Genomic DNA, 22,245 nt, shown 5'->3' on the forward strand with positions numbered 1-22,245 from the left:
CAGAGACAGTACTTTTTTTACTTGAGTAAAGAAGTTGAATCAGTACTTGGATTATGTTTTAAACACTAGCATCTGTACTTCTACTCAAGTACAGAATGTCTTACTTTTGGCACCTGCGTTACTAATCTGAAGATCCAGGGTTTGATCCCTCGGTCCTTCAGTCTGCATGCAGAAGCATCCCTGGACAAGAACAGACACTGAACCCCCATCCATTCACTGAAAAATGCTGTAGCTCCACCTACCACCCCCGCTTCCATGTTACTTTTCTTTAAACTAGAAGTGGCTATATTTGGATGAGAGGATGGGGAGCTGAGCTTTCAGCTCACAAGTTTCCTCCATTACTCACACAGGTGTAACTCACAGAGACAGAGTCCAGAGGTCAAATTCTGGGACTCAAAGGAGTGGAAATGCCGAAAAGACATTTAACACCTCCCTGTGTCTGAACACACCTGTCAGTCAAAGCACCAAGATTTACTTTTTATTTTGGCATTTTTGATCTTCTGTAATACAAAGTTGTACTTTTTAAGTCAACATATTCTTTAAAAAAATGTTCAGCCATGCTGTTGCATAATAACCTGACTGTGGTCAGAGGTTCACACATACAGTAAATAATCTGATTAGGAGTAATGGGGATTCATGAATAACATGGTATAAATAATGATTTATTCTTTATGATAATTTCTGAGCAGCAGCAGCAACACTGAGACACCTCAGCCGTGTTTTTTGCTGTTGTTGTTTTTTTTTTTTTAACTTCCGCAAGAACCCAAATACAGCCTCACCCTTCAACAATCACCGAGAATCACGTGATTCTCCAGAAACGCCGTAAGTAAAAACCGCCAAGCAGCAGCAGCTGTTACATGCCGACGTCTCACTTCCTACTGCTTTCGAAATAAAAGCACAAAACCTCGGTGCTATTTCAGTGAGGTGGCCAGCAGGGGGCAGGAGAGCTGAGCGACTGTGTGAATGAGTTAGACAAAGGGAATCAAAACACTGCGTGTATTTAACTTTTTTGCCAATAACAAACAGGTAAAAGAGACAGATGCAGACAAAGTATCAAAATAATGTCAACTACAAAAAACATAAACAAAACATGTTCAGATTGATTTATATACAATTCATTTCTTATAGAAAAACATGACTGAACATGCAAAATATTAAAGGCACAAAACCAGCATGATACAAACTTTTCTTTCATGGACAACAAAGCAAAATATGCTTTAAAAACACATTAACCACAAACTCTGTAAAAACAACACCCTCACGGGAGTCACAATATTGACAAAGGATTCAAAGAAGCTCCAGATGCAGATGTTTTTTTTCTTCCCTCTTTTTACTCTGAATACGGAGAGCTCATCTGTAAACGCAAAAAGAAGAAAAATATTAGCGGCATAACATCGGGACAGATTCAACAAATTCTAAGATTAAGCAAAAAGCAGTCTTCCGTTTCAGCAAGGCTAATCAGAGGCAGTCTTCAATTATTTAATCTCAGCCTGCGATCACAGGTCAACAAGAAATGTAATCTGATTACAGACAGACTGTCGGCAAACACAAAAAACAATTCAACTCCATTTAATCCAAACTTAAAATCCTAAAACATTGACTTCATGAATATTCACATCATGTCATGTGAGACAACTTTCCATCAGTGTGATTGATTACAACACAACAATTCATCAATCACTGATCAGTGTGCCATGTTTCAACAGTGTTTGCAGAAATGTCTCTGCACTGTTCTCAGTCTTTACGCTCAGGAGTTAACGATAATAAAAATGCTTGCTATAAATACAGAAAATATACAAAACCCAGCTTTTTGGCGTTTGCCACTTTGGTCCTAGTCGCAGTAATGTGTAATCTCTAACTTCTGATCTTTTATAGACTACGTTGACTTGAAACAAGCAGAATAATGAATTTACTGTTTTTATTATGAGGTTTCCAGAAGTTTTCCACATTTGACCTTTTTCTATTTTAGCTCTACTGCACAGAGCGATAAGAGTTAAGAGTTATAAGACACATACAGTGTCTTATTCATTTACAATAATAAAATGCATATTATTACCAGTATTATCCACTAAATACAATAATGTAAACTTACGGTGTCGATGTCGAAGCACAGGTGCTCATTGAGCATGTCAAACTCTCCAGGTGTCATCGGGGGCTCCGGAGACTGACACGACCGCGGGGTGGTGCTCGCGTTGGAGCTGAAATACATTAAAAGAGACATTAAAATACATTTTGCCTGTTTTGAAATTCTGTTTAAGGTTAACTGAGCTCGACTTGACTGAAATATTAACTCACCGCATTTCTGAGATGGGGATCAGGGTTGATGGGATGTAAGGATGCACTGGAAGTTTAACGGAGGTTTATATTAATATTTAATTCGACCTGAGAATTAGCCTGAGAGTTTCCCAGCAAAAACTTGAACACTTCACCTCATAATTAGATCTTACCTTTGCTGGGCTGGCTGTTGTAAAGCCGCCCGAAGGCCTCGTCTTTGGGGATGTCGGGGTAGAGGAACTTGAGTGGGTTTTCGGGGACAACCCCGTCTGAGATTACTTTGTAGTCTCGAATGATGTCGGCGAACGGGAGCGCGCTGAGCCGGTTTTTAGTGTAAGGCTCCACAGAGTTAAACTTCACCTCACCTAGTGTGAAAAGTTACTGTTAGCAAACTTTGTTGTCCACTGTCAGCAAAGCAAGTAAAACCGCACAGATTTTCTATCAACAAAGTTTATTTAACGGTCTTATCATAGTTAAAGGTTTGGTATACATTTGCATTTTATTACCACACGTGGTCTGATGATGTTGGTTTATGGGAAATCTCACCGTTATCGCCGTGCTCCACCCAGGTGAAGGTGATTCCGCCGAGGTGGCTCTCGCTGAAGCGTAACAGGAACGTGCCTGGCTCTTTGTCCTTCAACAAGGCTCGCTCCATCTCTTTACTCACAAATCCCATGATGTAGCTGCGGAGGCGGAGAAAGACAAAAGAAATTTAGGTTTTTGGTTTCAGCCAGTGAGATCTGTTGTCCAATTTCACATTTTAGATCTGCCATTCATACGAAGTTTATCCTAATGCATTTTGAAGCTGCACATTTCTAAGACAGGGTTGTAGTCTGCAGGTGATATCTGGCACCTGCAGACATCCATTGATGCTATTTTTTGGGATAAAGCCTTTATAAAGGCGTCTAAATTTGGCTGACATACACACTTGAACTCATAATAATTTCTGTTGATTCAAACTCTAAAAAGACAAGAAATCCTCCCAAAAAACCCCTTAAAAATTAAAAAACCTCTAACTACTAAAGCAGCAGCATTAACAATAGATGTAAGCATTAATTACCTAATAGAAATGTATATTTATGCCACATTTTGTTTTCATTTAGTTCTGTATTTACATTCCATTTGAGTTTCCATGTATTTGTCCTTTCCATTTCCTTCTATGCAAATGAGGGCTTAAACTTGTCTCTGGTTAACACCAGATGCTGTGCTCACGGCAAGAACGCATATTGATATTAATAAATTTAATGAAAATTTATTTTATTGTAATGTAATATTAAATATATTAATATTTTATAAATGTATCTAACTGTTCTGTCTTTCCCAACTGATGTTGGCAGTTTTGGTCCTTCATATATGTTAATGATAGCGGTTCATGTATCTAATAACCCTTTCATCTTTTTGTGGAGTTGTGTGTGTTTGTTTGTTTGTTTGTTTTTAGAAATATTTTCTGTTTATGATCTTTCAGCCGGGACACGATGACCTACTTCTCATTCCAGACCGGCAGCAGGTGCTTCTTGATGAGCTCCAGGATCGAGTCGAGCCACATCCAGAAGCTGAACGGCTTCCCTGGAATATTCTCCTGTATGATTGGAAGAAAAGAGAGTGAGAACCTTCTCGGAATTTAAATTGAAATTAGATACGATGTGGGATAAAAATACATGACCAACATTAACAACACGGCAGAAGGTTTTATGACTGCCACTAGATGGCACAATAACACAGAAAATAATGGTACTATGCCGCTCATGCTCATATTATCTAAGACTCACCTTGGAAAACTTGGACCAGGACACTTGATAGTCGCTGCAGGAGGCATGCTGACCTACAGAGACAAAGAGAAACTATCATAAATGGCCGTCCCAGGAAAACAAGGTCAGCAGCTTTTTAGTTATTCTCTGAACTTGTTTTAGAAAATTCTTTGAACTCTGTGAGCAGCAGCACTAATGTACTAGTGTGACCTTCCCCGTGTGGGCATAAAGTGGTTTTACTACAGTTTCCGAGACAAACAGCATGTTGTCATGAAGCTTTGAGGTACAAGTTCTCATCAATAACAAACCCACCGAATCAAAACGCAGCGCATACGCAACGGCCTTTCATGGTGCCTTTTTCATAGGCTTCAACGGTAATCTGGGAAATTTCAATAAAAGGTAATATATCTTTCCTCCTGGAGCTTATTTATCTCATAGAGCAGGGTCTGTGGAATGATAATGAATATAAAAACCTGGTCATCTCTTCCTGCCTATGTTACATCCCGGTAAAGCAAAATTTTTAACCAAACAGGTAAAGGAAAGGAAAAGGATGTTTAGCTACAATAAAGATGAAAGTACAGAACCAATGTGAGAGAGAGAGAGAGAGATCTCAGGGTTTGTTTGTTTTTTGCCTTAATTCATTTATATTCATACAATTTACTATTTTCACACAGTGGGATGCTGAGCAGACAGATCAGGAGCAGGCGATATACAGCGGGGTGTAAAACTGTCTGCCCCATTCCTGATGTCCTTGTGTTTTGCATATTTATCACACTTAAATGTTTCAGATTATACAACTAATTTAATATTAGAGAACACAGCACGAGTAAAATATTTAAATGTAAATGATTATTTCATTGATTAAGAGAGAAGTTATCCAAACCCACCTGGCCCTGGTTGAAAAGGTGATTGCCCCTTTTGTTAAATTGTGATTAACCACATCGTTTGGAAAGCAAAGTTTAGCGTCACTAAACAAACTCAGGCCTGATTACTGGCAGACCTGCTGAATCAAGAAATCACTTTAACAGAACCTGTTTGACAAACTGAAACTAAATACCTCAAAAAGCAACTTATCATGAGCAAAATGAAGACTGGAGTGGCCTGCTCAAAGTCCTGACCTGAATCCAATTGAGAAGCTGTGGTTTATGCTGGAAAACCCTCCAATGTGGCTGAACTGCAACAATTCTACAAAGATGAGACAACTTCCTCCACAGTTATTAGGTTTAGGGGGCAATCACTTTTTCACGCAGGGTCATGTAGGTTTGCATCTTTATCCCTTAATAATAAACACCTTCATTTAGAAACTGCATTTTGTGTTTACTTGTGTTATCTTTGTGTATTATTTGAATTTGTTTGATGATCTGAAACATCAAAGTGTTACAAGCATACAGAAAACAGAGCATCAAAGAAGCTTCAGCTTCATTTTTAGCTTCTTTGATTTGTTGGGATCTGATTGGGTTACAAAAACAACAAAAAACGCTGTTGTTCATCACCTTTAATGCTACTTTTGGTCTTTTAGAGTGATTTGTTTGACTCATCAGACCAAGCTCCCTGTTGTTTCACGTGAAGTCTGGCTCAGCTTGAAGCAAACGTGTTTGCTTTATGCATAAACTTGAGGTTGAGCGAGTAGCGGAAGTGGTCAGCAATATATAAGAACAGCCACGCTGGAAGGGTGATTCACTGGATTTAAATGAGGTAAGGCTTTTCATTTTTATAGACCCTCTGATCGCCCCTCAGAGTTTCTCTGCTATGCTGACTTTGACTTTATAGCTGGACCAGTCTGATACTTGGCTCGAATAACGTTTCTGGTTCTTCCCCTTTTAAACTGAGCGACTTTCTGGAGTCTCTGCACCACCTACATGCTTGAATATCTCTGCTGGCGTGTGGTTTCACAATGACAGAGGTGTCGCTTCACCCTCCATAAACAAGTAAACACTCTCCCACCTCTCTTTAGATGTTTCTGCCTTCAGCTTTAACTTTCTGTCCTAATTAGCTTGTTAGCTTGCAGTTGTCTTCTTAAGTATAATATTTTACTGTTTGCTGTGTTGGAAGATGTTTTTCCAGGTTAACGACTTTAAAGCCACATTTTTTTTAATGTATTTTTTTCTTAATCTTCAACCTTTGCGAAAGAACAAAACTAAAAGACAAACATACCAAAGAGCTTTTCTCCCAGCATGGTGAGCTGCTCTTTGTTGAGGCCTCGCCCGGCAAAAGTGGAGAACTGCCAGCTGAGGACCTCAGAGAGCTGGCTCCAGCTGGCCCGAGGAGGGTTCCCAAAGAAAGCCAGGTTCTGTGGAGGAAGATGGAGAAGGTGAGGGAGGCTGTGAAGCATAAAAAATGAAAACAAACATCTCCAAAACAGCTGGAGAACATGAGCTACAGTTACAGAAGAACCAGAGTAAATGGAACATCAGCAGAATTTGTTGTCACGCTCTGGAAGTCAAAGACTTGGAATTTAAGTCAGTTTTCTTCTTGTTTTATTTATGAACTGATGTTAAACTCAGGAGATGGGGGTGAATTGCAAGATTTATTTGTAATTTATGTCATTTTGATGCTGTTAATCGCGCATCTGTTTTGGGAAAACCAATTTTAGAGACTTGAAAAATGCAGAAATGCCCTGTGAAGATCCGCACAACAGAGGTCGACTGAAAAAATAAAATCTGTGTTTCTTTATTTATTATTTTATTTTAAAGATAATAGAAATGAATTTATAAAAACAAAGGCTTTTAACAAAGATGTCCAGGTGTGTTCAAATAAGTTGAGCTGAAAGTGAGGTTATGTTTGATTCAGCTCAACTTATTTCATTTAAAACTTAAACTTTCAAATGAATGAATTTTCTGTTTTTAGAAGAAGTCCAGTATGGCTCACCCTCGGCTCATCAGTCAGGAGGTTGTACCACATGACGGAGGCCCAGCCTCCAGGCAGCTGGCTCACATTGGAAATAACAACGAGCGGCAGGGAACACGTCTAGAAAATAAAAATAAATATTAGTAAATTATTTTGTAAATGAACAGCAACAAAAACAAGTTTGAAATAGATCTGCTCTGCCGCTGACCTCCAGGTCGATGGTGAGGCCCTGCACCGTGAAGCAGGCCTCAAAACTGAGAGAGTGAAGTTCTTCTGTCACAGAGAGCAGGCCCTGAAAAATAAAACACTGAAACATCAACTGGCGTTCAAAGGCAGATTCATTGAATATGATGCACAAATCCATCTGAAGCAGCATTAATGGTCACTGCGGAGGACAGAAACTGCCAAATCAGGAGCAAATGATGCTATACATCAATTAATATGTCATTAAATACATTAAATATTAATTAAGCCTATACATTAAATAATTTACAAACTATGGCACTGATAGTTTTGCTTCAATATTTACTTACCTTTGTATTAATTCCCTAATTTATCTACTTTCCCATTCAATGTTTACATTTATTTAAATGTATTAGTTACATGATGTATTTCTGAATCAACCATGAAGCATGGGGTTGTGTCATGAAGGGCATCCAAAAGCAGCTGAAAATCAATTTAGGTCATATCTTATAAATGAATAAGACCTATATGGATTTAAAATAATGATTTATTTACTTTAGAAATACAAATAAACACAATACACTGCAAATAATAAAAATATAATAAATAAAATAGAAAATTTTATGGGAAGAAAATATTACAAATAGTACAAAAAATGCAAAAGAATACAATTTTTTAAAATCAATTTAGATTATTTAAAAAAAAAATCCCTACACTTTTTGTGGACTTCATTAAATATGAACTTATTTACAGAGTCTCTTTTATTTGGCAGTTTTCGTCCTCCGTAGGTCATCTACATTTCTTACCTCGTTCCCTTTGGTGCCGTTGATATATTTCTTCTCTTTCAGCTGCTGTAAAACACAAACTCTGAGTGAGATGACTAAACACCATTTTAAATAAATGGTTAAAGGTTCAATGAAAGAACCAGTTAAACAACTGTCAAGATTTGTTAGAGTTTTGTCCTACCAGATGTCTGAACTCCACTGAGAGGCAGCCGTTTGAGTAGTCCTCAATGTCCATAACTTTAGTGTTGTTGGTCAGGATGAAAAACTGACGACTTCTAAGGAGAAAAGGAGAAAAAACTTGATTTTCTTATCAATGTTTACCAGCATCCATCTATAAGATGGACTTAATTCAGAGGATGAAGTGTTTGTGGATTGTTTTAGACAATAACTTAAACCATATTTAAAATCTGTATGTAGTTTTCAAAATAAAACACTCCACTTATTTTACTGTAAAGGTTTTTAAATCAGGGCGATTTTAAGAAGGTTCAGCTGCAGACTGTCCTTCCTGCAATGTATAACACCGTATATAATCTGTCAATACATGTATAAATCTAAAACAGAGATCTATAAAAGAAAACCAAGCTGATTACATTTCGCTGTAAATTTTTTTGTTATAATTTGCGGATGAAATCTTTAAAGCCCACATATCTTTATGGATTTTTGAATAACTGACAAGTCAATAAGTTATAACAAAGTCAAGTACATTATGCGAGTGTTTCCTGTCTTCCTATTTCCTATTGCTTTTCCTGTCTGTTCCAGTGCGCGGTATCAGGCTAACACTACCAGAAGGTGGCAGTAAACACCAGCTGTTTAAACAGCAAAAATTGAAGAAGTGCTACTTCTATAAAAGTGAAGTTCAGGCAATTGGTTTTTAATGAACATCGAGTATTTTTGCTTTGTATCCTACTGAGAACCGAGGAAAAAAGCAAGAGAACAAGTAAATCTATCACGGCATGCCTGTATTCATTCACATCTCAGAAAACATTCTCAATCACTCACTTTTCTTTTTTAATCCATTTGCTTTCAGTAAACTCCTATAGCTTTTAAGGTGACTTTAACCCAATAATATGTTTTTTCTGCATCTGGTTTTACAGGAAGTTAGAGGCAAAGTTCCCCCGAGGTGCATGTTTGGTTTCCAAGTGCTTTTTCAAACCATATTTACACCTGGTAACGCCAAACAAATAACACGCCAGTGAAGCCATAAAACAGGACGCTTTAGGGCTGATTTTGGCTTTTAATCTTTAAGTTTTTACCCCCTTACAGACATTTCATTATTTTTTTTCCAGTCTTGAATTTGTATGATGTTAAATCAGAGTGGATATCCCTGTATGAATACCTCAGGCACAGATGCTCCGCCCACCTGCTATTCAAACCTTTTGCTTTCAAGGGGGAGCCTATCAGAAGTTGTCTTAAAGAGGAAGAAGCTAAAACAGGTTATTTCATGTAGAGAATTAAATGAGGGGGTTCTAAGGTCCAGTATTAGATAAAGTAGTATTATTTCACTAAACCATGCCTAACTACTGTATTAGCGAGCAGATTAGGTTGCTTTTAATCTGGTGCTGTTTCCTGTTCTCGGACATTTAGTAGTAGCACGCTTAGACAGTTTGTACTCACACTCTGCCCGGGGGGAGGTCCCTGCAGAAACACACAAGCACAGCACACAACATTTTTACCTTATTTTTATTCAAGCAATGAAGACAGGTTTACTGTGGGGTCCATTTAATAAGAAAATAAATCATCTTACTTGTCAAATGTTGTTTTCACTTTCAGCTGATAATCCACTTCTGGAAGTTTAACCAGGAGTCTGCAAGAAATCAGAATAAACTGAAACAAACTGCAACCCAACAGCAGAAACAAATCCTGAAACAACAAGATGTCACATCACCATACCTGACTTTGGTGGTGAACTGTACTCCAGTCTTAATGATGAGGGGTTTCTGTGGATGTGTGGGCATACATGGCTGCTTCTCCACCACAAATGAACTGTGAAAAAAAACCCACACCTCGATTTACAATTTCACTTTAACACCCCGAGCTTGAGAGAGAACATTCAAACCACAGCTGGCCGTGTTCCTCCTCTGGTAGTTACCACCTTTCGGTTTATTGTCTAATGTGTTGTCAGAAGCTGAAGCAGAGGAGGAAGTCGTGTTTTTCATTTTTCAGAGCACTGAAAGTTGTTCTGCACAAAGATGAATTGGGCTGGGATCCCTTGCACTGCTTATTACACATCTGCATCTCCTCCTCTCCCGTGTGGCATCCCTCAAGGCTCAATCCTGGGACCACCTCTGGTTTCATTATATAGGTTATCTTTCGGCTAATAACTTAACAGCTTCAGTGGTATCTAGTACCATTTCTTTCTTTCTTATCTCAGTGAATGTGTCACTAATTAATTAATTGTCCTTTATCTTACTCCTGGTAAAACTGGGGTTTTTGTGTTAGGCTCTGACAGTTTCTCTAATGAGACCCAACATTAAATCACTACTCTTATTATTATAGATGAAGCTACACAGCTGTCAACAGGTCATTAAAATCATTTCAAGCTGCAGCAGCAAAGAGATATACACAAAAGAGAATCAATAACTGTGATTCAGCATACTCTAAGTAGATTCTGCTACTCAAACTATTGCACTTTTACTTCAATTTTAGTTTTGTTTAATAAATTAAAAGCATCTAAATACTTCTTTTCATAACAGGGTTTAATTTTTTGTGCAGCTAATTTCAGAGGTGGGAAATAACAAAGTAAAAATACTTTGTTATTGTACTTAAGTAGAATTTTTAGTTATTTGTACCTTACTTGAGTATTTGTTAACACTTCATTCATTTCAAATTAAATATTCTTGTTCTGTGTCACCACATTTAAAAAAAAATAAAAATCATAGAAATACCCCCACATGCAACACAGATTTCTTTCACAAATGCTAAAGGAATAAAATGTCTTCTGCTGAGCTGTGTTGGTACCTCTTGATGAGATGGTAGATGAGATATTTCACTCTCTCTTCCATCTGAGGCTTTTGCAGGGGTATTGGGTCGCTCTCATAGGTCACCTTCACCACCAGCTCCCCCAGTTTGTCCAGCTGACGCTTGATCTGGAAAAGGCTCTGGGCAGTCAGGGTGAACCTGAGAGAAGCGAAGAATAGGATGAGGGCAGAGAATTTATCTGATCTTTATTTAACAGCATAGTGCCACCTTAAAATCTGTTACCTCTGCCAGTTAGTTACAATATACTCAATTATTTTGCTCGATAGTAAACTACTTAACTGACAACTGACAATTATAGAAGATCGTTTCTGCCACTGAAAAAGAGAAATGGCTGGCAATTAAAAATCGGGGCGATCGTGGCTCAAGAGTTGGGAGTTCGCCTTGTAATCGGAAGGTTGCCGGTTCGAGCCCTGGCTTGGGCAGTCTCGGTCGTCGTGTCCTTGGGCAAGACACTTCACCCGTTGCCTACTGGTGGTGGTCAGAGGGCCCGGTGGCGCCAGTGTCCGGCAGCCTCGCCTCTGTCAGTGCGCCCCAGGGTGGCTGTGGCTACAATGTAGCTTGCCATCACCAGTGTGTGAATGTGTGCTTGAATGGGTGGATGACTGGATATGTAAAGCGCTTTGGGGTCCTTAGGGACTAGTAAAGCGCTATATAAATACAGGCCATTTACCATTTAAAATAAATAAAAAAACAAAAACAAAGCGTTTTTCAGTCACAGAAACAAGCTTCCATAGTAATTATACTAACGAGTTAGCTATATAGTTAACCAAGTAATATTCGTGTCAAGTTGGGCGACATATAGCATATATTTTACAGTATATATCACAGGGTGTCATATGTACTGGGAAATTAATATTCAATCTATAAATAAATATTTATTAGAAATAATGTATACATTTATTTTTTTGTATAATGAATTTACTTCAGTTGGTGTTGGTCCTCCATATATCTATATAAAAGCAGATATACAAATGGTACTTAACTATTACAAATGCAACAGATATACAACCATATGTCCTGTTTACATAATTTATTAATATTATTTTAGCATTTTTGGGCTTCCACACAAAGTACTGGTTATGGACAAATCAAGTGTGTGATCATGTATGAGTTGTATAGTTTTAATGTTTTATTTGGGAACAGAATGGTGTGTATGTGTAAGTTTGGTGATGGAGTTTTTATTATGAATGAATGATGAATTTTTATGAATTATTATGTCTATTTTTATGCTTAAGGACAACAGATGGAAATTAGCCCTTGGCTATAATCTGGTATGTTTACATTCATGTAATTTTTTTTTTTTTACATTTATGTTCATTAACATGCACTGTCCTAAATAAATAAATAAATAGATAAATAAATAAATAATTAGCATTAGCAGTAAGGATTTCTGACTTTTTGTTGGAGGTCATTACCAGCTCTGCAGCTGCTCCAGCCCGGTGAGCAGAGGACCCCCGATGGCAGCAATCTGCTGCCTTCGTTTCCAGTCCTGCAGCTCAGGGTTTAGCTGAGAGGTCATCAGGTCGTCAATCTCTTTGATCACAACGTCCATCTTTGATAAAATCTCCTAACAAAGGCATAAAATACAGTGTTTATGGCTGATCAACACACTGTGAATGAATTTTTTTATTTGTACACCTGCATATATTTTTGTCACGTTTCAGAGCTTTGCATGTGCGTACCTTCCTTTTAAAGTCAAGCCGGTTTAGCATTTCCTGTAGTCTTGTTACTTCCTGTTTCATCACGTCAGAGTTTCTATCAGTTGATTCTGACACAACCACAAAAACAGTAGTATGAAATAAGAATTCTAAAATAGTAAATGACTTTTTATTTTTACAACTTGTAAAATGGCTCACCTCGAGACTGCAGGGTCTTGTAGCGGAAATCAAAGTCATCTTGCATGTCCTCGATGTATTTCACAGCCTGGTCCATCAACTGGAAACACATTTTTTTGTGTAAAATTCATCAATAAAATTCAGCTTTGTGTTTTCTCCATCTTGTATTGAAGGTGTTTGAGTTACCTGCACGCTGCCCCTGATGATCCCAACTCTGTTGTCCATGTTCTTCTGCCTCTCAAACGCCACAGAGTTCTGCAAAGACTTCTCCAGAGGACCCTGTAAAAAAAAAACACAACTTTGCATTTCTGAACAGACTGTAATCTGTAATCTTTATTTACTTCTGATTTAACCATATCAACATTAATGACATGACTCTCTCATATGTCTGTTGGTGCTGCTCCCACAGCATCATAACTAAGAGCTGTTGAAATGTTCAATTCAATTTTATTTATATAGCGCCAAAGCACAACAAAAGTCGCCTCAAGGCGCTTTATATTGTACAGTAGATACAGAGAATGTTGCAAATGTTGTGGCTTTGTGATTCAGGGTCATGTGGGGTTCATGTTCAATACAGTGTGTAATGAATGTTTTTTAAAGTTGCTTTTTTGCCATCTTTAGACAAGAAAACATTATTAACTTTGGGAAAATTCAGGGTGCCAGTGCATGAATAAAAAACATGTTACTCACTGGTTTTGGTCTCTGCAAACTGAAGACTTAGTTAAAGACTGGATCTTCATCATGTTTATGTCTTTGAGGCATTTTTTAACCAATTATCTGAGAAATACCACAGTTTATTTTGAGGTAGAGGCTGTCCACAGCTTTGGGGTGAGTGAATATTCACCATAGTATTATAGTATTAGCACGTAGCTGTGTCTGTGTACAGTTCATGGATGCAGCATGGTAATCAAGCTTTCTCAAGTTAGCTGAAAATTTAGTTAATATGTGGACATGTAGCACAGTGGCTACATGCATCTTTTGTATACAGTCGATTTATTGGACATATCGTGTACTGGGACGTGTTGAATATTTTTCTGGCACATTAAATTTTAACATTGCATGGGTAATATTTTGGGAACAAACAGCCTCTGTGCACAGAGAATCTCTAAATGTTTAAACTCTAGCTATGAGTATCTGCATATAGAAGACCTCTTTCTTCCTCTGAAACCTGAAACCAGACTGAGTTTAAACCTGCAATAACAGATGTGTTGTGCCATCTGATGTGAGCAGAAGCTGCAAAGCATCACTGAAACGTTTTAAGGCGATATAGTAAACTTCTTTATGACTGCTTTAGTTTTTGGTCTTTACAACGTTTTTTTGCACGGATATTAGAAAGAAAAGGTGTTAATGATGTCTGTGTGCTGTGTAGTGCTGGGGAGGTAGTCCAAGGTGAGTTTATTACTCTTTATTGGCTCCAATAACAATAAAGTTATGGTGCATTAAACCCAAACAGTGAGCTAAGTGAAGCAGCAGTCTCTATGGAACAACCCAGCTTAAACAAACACAGTTATCCTGTTCACGGGAGTAGAAACACTTTAGTGATTACCGTAAAAAGCCAAACACTGATTGTTGGGAATAAAGTGAACTGGCTGGTTGGGAGGGTGGGGGTGTGAAATATGTTTTACAGTGTAGTCTTCCTGGTAGTGGCCCAGATTTACCAGCAGAGACTGTAATAAAGGGACTTTCCCTTCACTGAGGCAGACAATGTGACAAACCTGTTCTTGCATGCAGGCACTGGAGAGAATACGGCGCTCTTCCCTGAGACAGGTGGAGATGACTCTGGCCATTACAGCAGGATTGGTGGTGTATTTCAGCTACAGTGACGCAAACAGAGAAAATTTCAGTTATAAAACCCCCTGAGAAAAAACCTTCGAACCAATGATTTCCTAATGATGTGATCATTTGTGTAAGTAGGCTATAAAACCAACCACAGCATGATCAATACTCCCACAGTGTCTGTTTATCTGTGAAGAAGAGATGAAAAGGAAATCCCTGACAGAGCGGAAGCCCTTTAGTTCAATAACAAAGGAATGAAGTTTAACTGGACACAAAACGAGCATTCTCCGTGAACAGCAGCTGAGTAAATAAAGTCAGATATTTGGAGCTCATCCAGGTTCGACTCTTTAAGGGCAAAGAATTTAACCACAACATTTAGTTAAATATTAGAGAACAGATTCGAGCGTGTGAGCCTCATTTATAAACATGTAAAAGTTGCATAATCAAAATTGTAATGATGCAACTTGCACCATGAGGTTAAAAAATAAAATAAAAGAAGCAACATTAAGACAAACCTTGTTAACCTTTAGCAAATAACCCTAACTGAGGATTATTGTCCACTAGAAACCTTAGATTTCTTAAGTAGGGATAGACTTCAGGGCTCAAATTATTATTTTTGTTTTAAATTGCATTCCCTATCTATGAGTGCCACATTTATTTATTTCTCCATTCAATCTATCCATCTACGTTCATTCACTCATTAGCATTTTCTCCTTTTCTTCAAAGATGTATTTATTTCATTATTTTCGTAATACATTCCTTTTTTGCTTTTTTATGAGGCAAATCACAGAGTTATGCAATGACATTAATCATTAAAATAAGAAATTTAAAGTAAGTAAAACAGTAGAATCAATAGAAACATATATTGTATAAATAAATACCCACATTTATTGGTTTTAAAGTCGTTAATGGCCTTTTGATGTTTTTTGGTTTGTTTTTTTTGCATTTGCTAAATATTGATAAGTGGGATTATATATTTTGTGTCTGTGCCTTTAATGACATTCTTTTTCGTGAATTCGGTATTCTAATGATGCCTTTAATGGTATATTCATTCATTTTTTTAAAAATCAACTTATTTTTGATTTTGGCAGTTTGGCACCTCCATACATTCCTGCCAGATGCCTGTATCTTTAAATCTCTTTATTTTTAGACTATATATGGCTAATATATGCGGCAGAAGCCACAAACTTTCCGAAGCTGCATATCGGCCTCTACATACATTCAAATGCTCACTAAGAAAAGTACAAAAAACTTCTTCTGGAGGAAGAGGGAAAGTTTTTGTCTCGCCTTCAGGTGTGACTAATATTTCATCACTAAAATGACAGACTGAGGACGCACAAACGCACACACACACCTACACGCTCAGTCTTATGACAGCGGCAGTGATGCACTGGTATCCTTTCAGAGTTTGTACCGTTCACCAAGCTGACCTACATTATTCAGCAAAAATTCACTATAAATACTTCTCCTGCTGTTATGGGTACTTTACAGTCAAACCCAACACTCCTGACATTTTCCCTCAGCAAGCAGCGAAGGTCAGATTAAAAATGTGCGCCTACCACTGCGAGGGATTTCCCCTCGAAGAAAGACCCTGCGTGAACATGAATGGAAGAGAGATTCAAACATGAGCTAAAATCTCTCCTCTGTTACATGAACACATAACAACAACAACAACAAGCCACAAACACCGTCGACTATCGCACAGGAGTAGCTACTTCCTCTAAGAAGTGTTGACACATAACACATATACATATTCACAGGAAGCAGCGGTATGAGCCTCGAGGGTTCATTCTGCAAGAGGTATCTGTCTTTCTTCCAGAATAAAAGCGAGTGACGACCACAACCAAACTTCCTGAGAAGCTCCTCTGGCAGAATATACATCCTCAAAGGGTTCATCGACAGAGAGAATAACTTAAAGCGTTTATAGACAACAATGAAAGAAAGGAATTCAATGTGCAAAAGCTCTTTACTGACTTCAATTGATTAAAACAGTAGCAGCAAAAACAGGAGCTGCAGCTTTCAGGCAGCACACAAACAGAAAGCTGCACATTTACAGCAATTCCCAACTCGTGAGCACGGCAATTATTTTACTTCCCTTTCACCTCAGGCACATGTACACACCACGAGGCTACTTCTCCAAATTGAGGACGCTTTAATGACAACAGTTCAGGGAGTTCACGGCTGAACGTTTTCTCTGTGTTCAGTTTGTTTGAGGTGTGTGGATAAAAGTGCACAACAATAACAAGAAGCCACGGGCAGAGCAGCACTATAACCTACAAGTACTGAGCAAAGAATCCAACATGACCTCTTTTCTGAGCTGTACAAAGGAAACTCATGTAGAAACACCACAAATATCAACTTAAATGAGAATTAAAGCTGCTTAATCTGGACTGCCATAAATAAACTGCAGCTAATTACGAACTTTGCAAAATTCCCACAACTCCTGAATACTTTTAAGTCTGCAAAGTTCAGCTAGAAACTTCTTCTACAGATTTGCATGCAGTTGAATCCATGCTCACAGTTGTGGCTTCAACAAAAAAAAAAGAACAAAAAAAAGCCTTTTCTTCAAATGTAATCATGAGAAATGATTAACATGCATATACTTCCTCAAAAACATCCTGGAGCTCCACAGCCTGCGCTGAATCATGTGATTTATGTAAAACTATCAGACTGATCAGGATCATCAGATTTGCTTTAATCAGCACGACACAAACATGAGTCTGATTTTAGATGCTGTGGGGCTCTCTGCTAGTAGCTTGTATTCTTTAGGTCTGATCAGTTGTGCAGAGAGTATAGCTCTGTACACGTCACAGTCCATTCTGCTGCTTATATCAGAAGTGACATCATCAGTAAACATAAGTGACCCGTTCCTGCAGCCATAAATGCCCAGGCCCACACTACCTCCACCATGTTTAACAGATGTTATACGCTTCAAATCAGATTTCTCTCCTTCTCCAAACTTTTATCTTCCCTTCACTCTTGTAAGACTTTATCTTCTTTCAGGACTCCAGAATCCGGCCTGCCTTACCACAGACCTCACCTGGCCGTTAAGTCATCAGTCAACTGTCCAATTACTTTTGAGACTCTAAAAATATAACGTGTGTATAAAAATAGCTGTATCTCCTACACAGTTAATACAGAAATTGTTAAACCCCTTGAATTAAAGCTAAAAGTCTGCACTTCAGTCAGCTCTTAACTGTTTCATTCAAAGTAGTTATTTTTCAGTAGTTTTGAATTAATATTCATTTATATTTTTGGCAGTTTTAATCCACTATGGATAACAGTAATATTAATATTAAATAAGAAACTCAAATTTTTATTTTTGGCAGCCACCATAAATAATGTTAACTAGATAAATCACTATTAATTGAATATCAGCATGTATTATTAATATTTTTTATTTATGTTAACTTTTTGTATTTTTGTCATTTGCAATCTTCCATATAAAAATACCAGTACCTAACTAACCAGCTTTTCCTCCATATGCGATTTGAAACCCATATCTTTGTCATCTTTCTGCCATCACCGTGTGCCGAACGGTCTCATTCACTGCTGTGTAAACATGTATGTGACGCTTTAAAAGCACGTGTTGAGCTTTTATCTTTCCACATGATCACGTCGTAGTAAAAATCTCACCTGTTTCTTCTGTAATATGTGTCAATAAAACTGTGTGAGTAGAGCATACACACTTCCTCTATTTACACTACATCTGTCTGTCAAGGCTGCTTTCCAGTATGGGGCACATTAGGGTGACAGTTGTTTTTGTCATCTGTGGAGCACTCAGTAAGTGCATCATGTGAAAAAACAAGCATGTAGCTTCTAGCCTGTCCTAGAAAACAGGAAGTCTAACAAATGTTTGTGTTACAAAGGCAGATCTGAAGTGCTGAGGTCTCGGCTGATAAATTAGATGTCTGGGGGAGAGGTGGACTCACTTGCAGCTGCTGCTGGATTATTTTCATGTTGTGTCGTTGCAGAAAGTTCTGCTCCTGCGAGCGCACCCTCTCCAGCTGGGTCAGCAGGTTGGTGAAGAGCACGCCAGCCATCGACTCGTCGTTCACTGCGGTGTCCCTAAAAGTAGACAGAGTGACACATTCAGGAGATTCAGAGCAACAAAACCTGTGAAAAACAAAGAAGTTGCTTTACCACCTACCACAGACCTACAAGGTCTTGAATAATCAGGCCCCATCTTATCTTAATGACTTTAGAGTACCGTATCACTCCATGAGAGCCCTTCGCTCTTAGACTGCAGTCAGACCAGTTGCAGATGGCTGCTCCTCCCTGTGCCTGGTTTTGCCAGAGTTTTCCTCCTCTTAAAAGGGAGTTTTTCCTTCCCACTGTTGCCAAAGCGCTTGCTCACAGAGGTGAGCAAGTTGTTGGTGTTTACTCTGCATTATTGTAGGGTCTTTACCTTACAATATAAAGTGCCATCGGGGAACTGCTGTTGTGATTTGTTACTATATAAATAAAACTGAATTGAATAGTTCCTTGCTCAAGAGTCAAAAAAATAGTGGTACTTTTGTCCATCCATCCATTTTCTTCCAATAAAGGGTTGGAAGACAATGGATAGGCTGCGCTCACCTACAACCACCATGGACAGGTGCCAGTCTGTCATAGGGCTAACACAGAGAGACAGACAGCCATTTACACCTATGGGAAATCTAGAATCATCTGTTAACTTAACCCCACTAACTGTATGTCTTCGGACTGTGGTGTGGGAGGAAGTCAGAGTACCCAGACAGAACCCTCACAGACACGGGGAGAACATGTCATGCCCCCAAAAAACCAAAAACTGCAGTTCCTTGAATGATCACTGAAGCCAGACTTCAAGAGTAAGTTTGTCTTCTTGGTTTTTCTCTCTTCTCATGCCGATAATGATGCCGCCACAGCTCTGTACCCTTCATTCCAGTACTTAGGGTGCGAATTCCCCTGCAGTATTCTCGTGAGCAATAGATGTCGCAATTGAGACAAAACTTCCACATTCGCACTGGTATTGTCTCTTCAACCCAGCAGAAGCACAGTGGACCATTTTAAAGAAATCGACAGCTGCAGGACCGGCTGACACGACACCAACATGGTGGCTTGCTACAGCAGGTGTGACATCACTTAGGCGTACAGCGCCGTTCGCAAGGGGATGAATGGCGACATAACAGGATCCTTCTACTCCCAAGTTAAAAATCATAGACTGTATTTAAAAAATAAATGTAGCTACCATTACATAACCTATTTATTTCTGATATATGCATTTCTAGACTGAACTTAACCAATAATCTTTGAGGAGAAAAAGGTCTTTTAAGTTTTGAAAACAACAAGAAACATGTACCTTTTCTTTGTATAAGACAAAAAATAAGAAAACTATGAAAAATTATGTCTTCAATACATTTCTTGGACTTTTTAAATTGTATTTCTTGTGGAATAAAACTCAAAGGTTTGTAGCCTTATGTACATGTTATTTAGTGAAGGAATGGAAGAGCCTTCAGGCAGGTTCTCTCAGATCTGCCCAGCACCGTTGAAAAATGTACTTTAACTCAGACCACAATCATTCCTAAATCCTGCTGAAACCGAAAACTAAAAGCATCCATTTACTCTCCTTTTAGCTAAAAGCAAACACTCTGTGGGTGATAAATGATCACTGTTCTCGTTGATAAGGAAGAAGGTGCAGCTACAGCGGGTTTTTCACTGAAAAGAGCTTCCTGTAGGAAATGAGGTCTATGACGTGAAGTTGTGGGCTGTAAAACCAAGAAGTCATGGTTTTGATCAATCAGCTTCAACTGAACAAAAGTATAAACTCAGCGATTTGAACTCAGCTTTGTCAACATGTTTTTGATGCACAGGTGATCGTTTATGTTTGCACAAACTTTCACTGAGCTTCAGAAGACGTCTGGATCAAAAACTCCTGCTTTTCTGGATTTAAATTTAAAAAGCCTAGACCCATTAAAAATATAGATATCTATACACTTAAAATATTTGATAGACAATATTTCTGTCTTATTTTGCTTCAGAACTATTACATAGGATTATTTCCTTGAATTATTTATTCATCCATTTTAATTTCAAGTTACTCATTTCTAAATTATTATTTTTTCATCATTTTGCCTTACTCCATTTTTCCTCAAGTATTTTTCTTAAAGAATATTTATTTAGACATTTATGCTTTATTAAACAAATATAAACGGCTGACATTGTGAGTGTTTATGGAGGTGATTCTTTGCCAGCATATTAACACCAGACTCATATCCTAAATATATTTTCATATACTTATTATTTGGTTATCTTTAGTCTTATGTACAAGGTTATTATAGTCGACTAAAACTAATATAAAATGAATAAAATAAATATTTGAGTTAACTGAAATAAAATAAAAATATGCATTTTATTAACTGAAGATGATAACTCCATGTGACTGAGTCATGGGTTTATTTTGTACTTACATTACAAAAAATAAAACTGATACTAAAACTAAACCATCCCCACCCTTTGGAAGCAAACTACAACTTAAGTTAAAGCACAAATAAAAACTCACTTATATAAACTGCTATATTACAATCATTACAAAGAAAGAAGAATGAAAAGACAGACATATTTGGTAAATAGTAAATAAATAGTTCACAATACTTTGATAAAAAAGAAAAACATTAATATTACATGTTGTGTACTTAATTGAATAATTATTTATGTACTAAGTCATTAATTTGTGTATTTAGTTAATGTTAATTTTGGCAGCTTCAGTCCTCCATACCATGTGGTCTTTCAGCCTATGAAGACAGCTGCCTTTTTTTGTAATACAGATTTTTTTCCCCCCACACTTCTTTGCACATAGATGAAGACTCACCAGTCCTGAGACTCGATCCAGCTGGCCAGCCCCTGCCTGATGTCCATGGGGAAGTTATCGTCATACAGGTAATCCACCTGCTCCAGGAGTCTGATCTCCAGCTGTTGAATCTGCTTCCACTGGCTCATGATGCTGTGCCTTCGGACACCACGCGATGCACACACCCGTTATCACCAAAGAGTGCTCTAAAAACATGAATAACATGTTAAATATTATCTAAAATTACGGATTATTTATTGTATGTAATTATTTGATCGTTTAATGTCGCTTCTCCTCGTGTTTGTTACCTGAGATGTTTCCGCGCTGCCTTCCCGTCAGCTTTCATCTACCATGTGCACTTGTTTCCCTTGCGCTGACTTTCGTTTTTTATATGTGCCTCTCAGATCAGGAAGCGACCTCATTTCCCCTCAGTGGCTGTTCTCAGGTACTCAGAAGGCCCCTCCTCCTCCTGCCAATCACACACTCAGAATGATCCTAAACTTTTAGACAGGTAACAGGTGCAACTAGAAAAGTGATACTGTAAGGTTATATAAAGAAACAGACTAAGTTAGAGAAGTAGCTGAAATGAATGCATCATATTTATCTCAGCTGATTACATAAATCTTTAGATAGGTAATTAATGATCAAAAATTACTTTCAGCTAGATCACAAATTAATGATAAACAGTCTAAATGACCAACCAAACATAATGGATAAACCATAAACTGATGAAATCAGTGACTGTAAACAAACTTTTATATAGTAATTTATGGAAGTTTGTTTGCACCAGTTTTGAGTTATGTATCTTAGAATTTCAAGTTAACAGATAGCAGAAAATATGAATTTTTTTTTTTTTTAAATGGTGGAAACAAGCATCTATAGGCAATTGTTGAATTACACTAGCTAGATTAAATTATGAGTTAAAGGTGATAAATTATTTATGACTAGCTGATAAACTGCTTGCTAACAGTTTGCTAACATTAAACCATTATGTTGCTTTTGAAGCTAGC

At 37.8% G+C, this 22,245-nt stretch overlaps 1 protein-coding gene across 2 annotated transcripts; it reads right to left on the reverse strand.

Annotated features, from left to right (window-relative positions):
• Positions 1-754: 754 nt before the first annotated feature.
• LOC146651521 (signal transducer and activator of transcription 4-like) lies at positions 755-21,662 on the reverse strand. Of its 2 annotated transcripts, none has more exons than XM_085385681.1 (24): positions 21,544-21,662; positions 21,257-21,441; positions 18,360-18,495; positions 14,367-14,465; positions 12,838-12,930; positions 12,673-12,751; positions 12,499-12,584; positions 12,232-12,383; positions 10,796-10,954; positions 9,728-9,820; positions 9,582-9,641; positions 9,452-9,472; positions 8,019-8,109; positions 7,859-7,903; positions 7,078-7,161; positions 6,891-6,989; positions 6,177-6,312; positions 4,044-4,096; positions 3,759-3,853; positions 2,821-2,957; positions 2,448-2,639; positions 2,296-2,341; positions 2,093-2,198; positions 755-1,354 (listed from the first exon to the last, which is right to left on the reverse strand). In XM_085385681.1, exons 2-24 carry the CDS (start codon positions 21,382-21,384, stop codon positions 1,331-1,333), a joined length of 2,214 nt encoding a protein of 737 aa, XP_085241807.1. In that variant the 5' UTR covers positions 21,385-21,441; positions 21,544-21,662; the 3' UTR covers positions 755-1,330. The 2 variants fall into 2 exon arrangements, with proteins under 2 accessions (XP_085241807.1, XP_085241806.1); XM_085385680.1 differs by having other exon boundaries at positions 8,019-8,112.
• Between the last annotated feature and the right edge of the window lie 583 nt (positions 21,663-22,245).

Source organism: Rhamphochromis longiceps, linkage group LG16 (genome assembly GCF_057381845.1).
Source record: "Rhamphochromis longiceps isolate RC_006_pf linkage group LG16, R_longiceps_female_GT1.1, whole genome shotgun sequence".
In the NCBI taxonomy this organism is placed as follows: domain Eukaryota; kingdom Metazoa; phylum Chordata; class Actinopteri; order Cichliformes; family Cichlidae; genus Rhamphochromis; species Rhamphochromis longiceps.

Coding starts and splice junctions, on each gene's coding strand:
- LOC146651521 (XM_085385680.1), bottom strand. CDS start 21,384: ATGAGCCAGTGGAAGCAGATTCAACAGCTGGAGATCAGACTCCTGGAG. Junction 12,585..12,672: donor CAAGACCCTGCAGTCTCGAG/GTGAGCCATTTT, acceptor TGGTTGTGTCAG/AATCAACTGATAGAAACTCT. Junction 7,904..8,018: donor CAGTGGAGTTCAGACATCTG/GTAGGACAAAAC, acceptor TGTGTTTTACAG/CAGCTGAAAGAGAAGAAATA.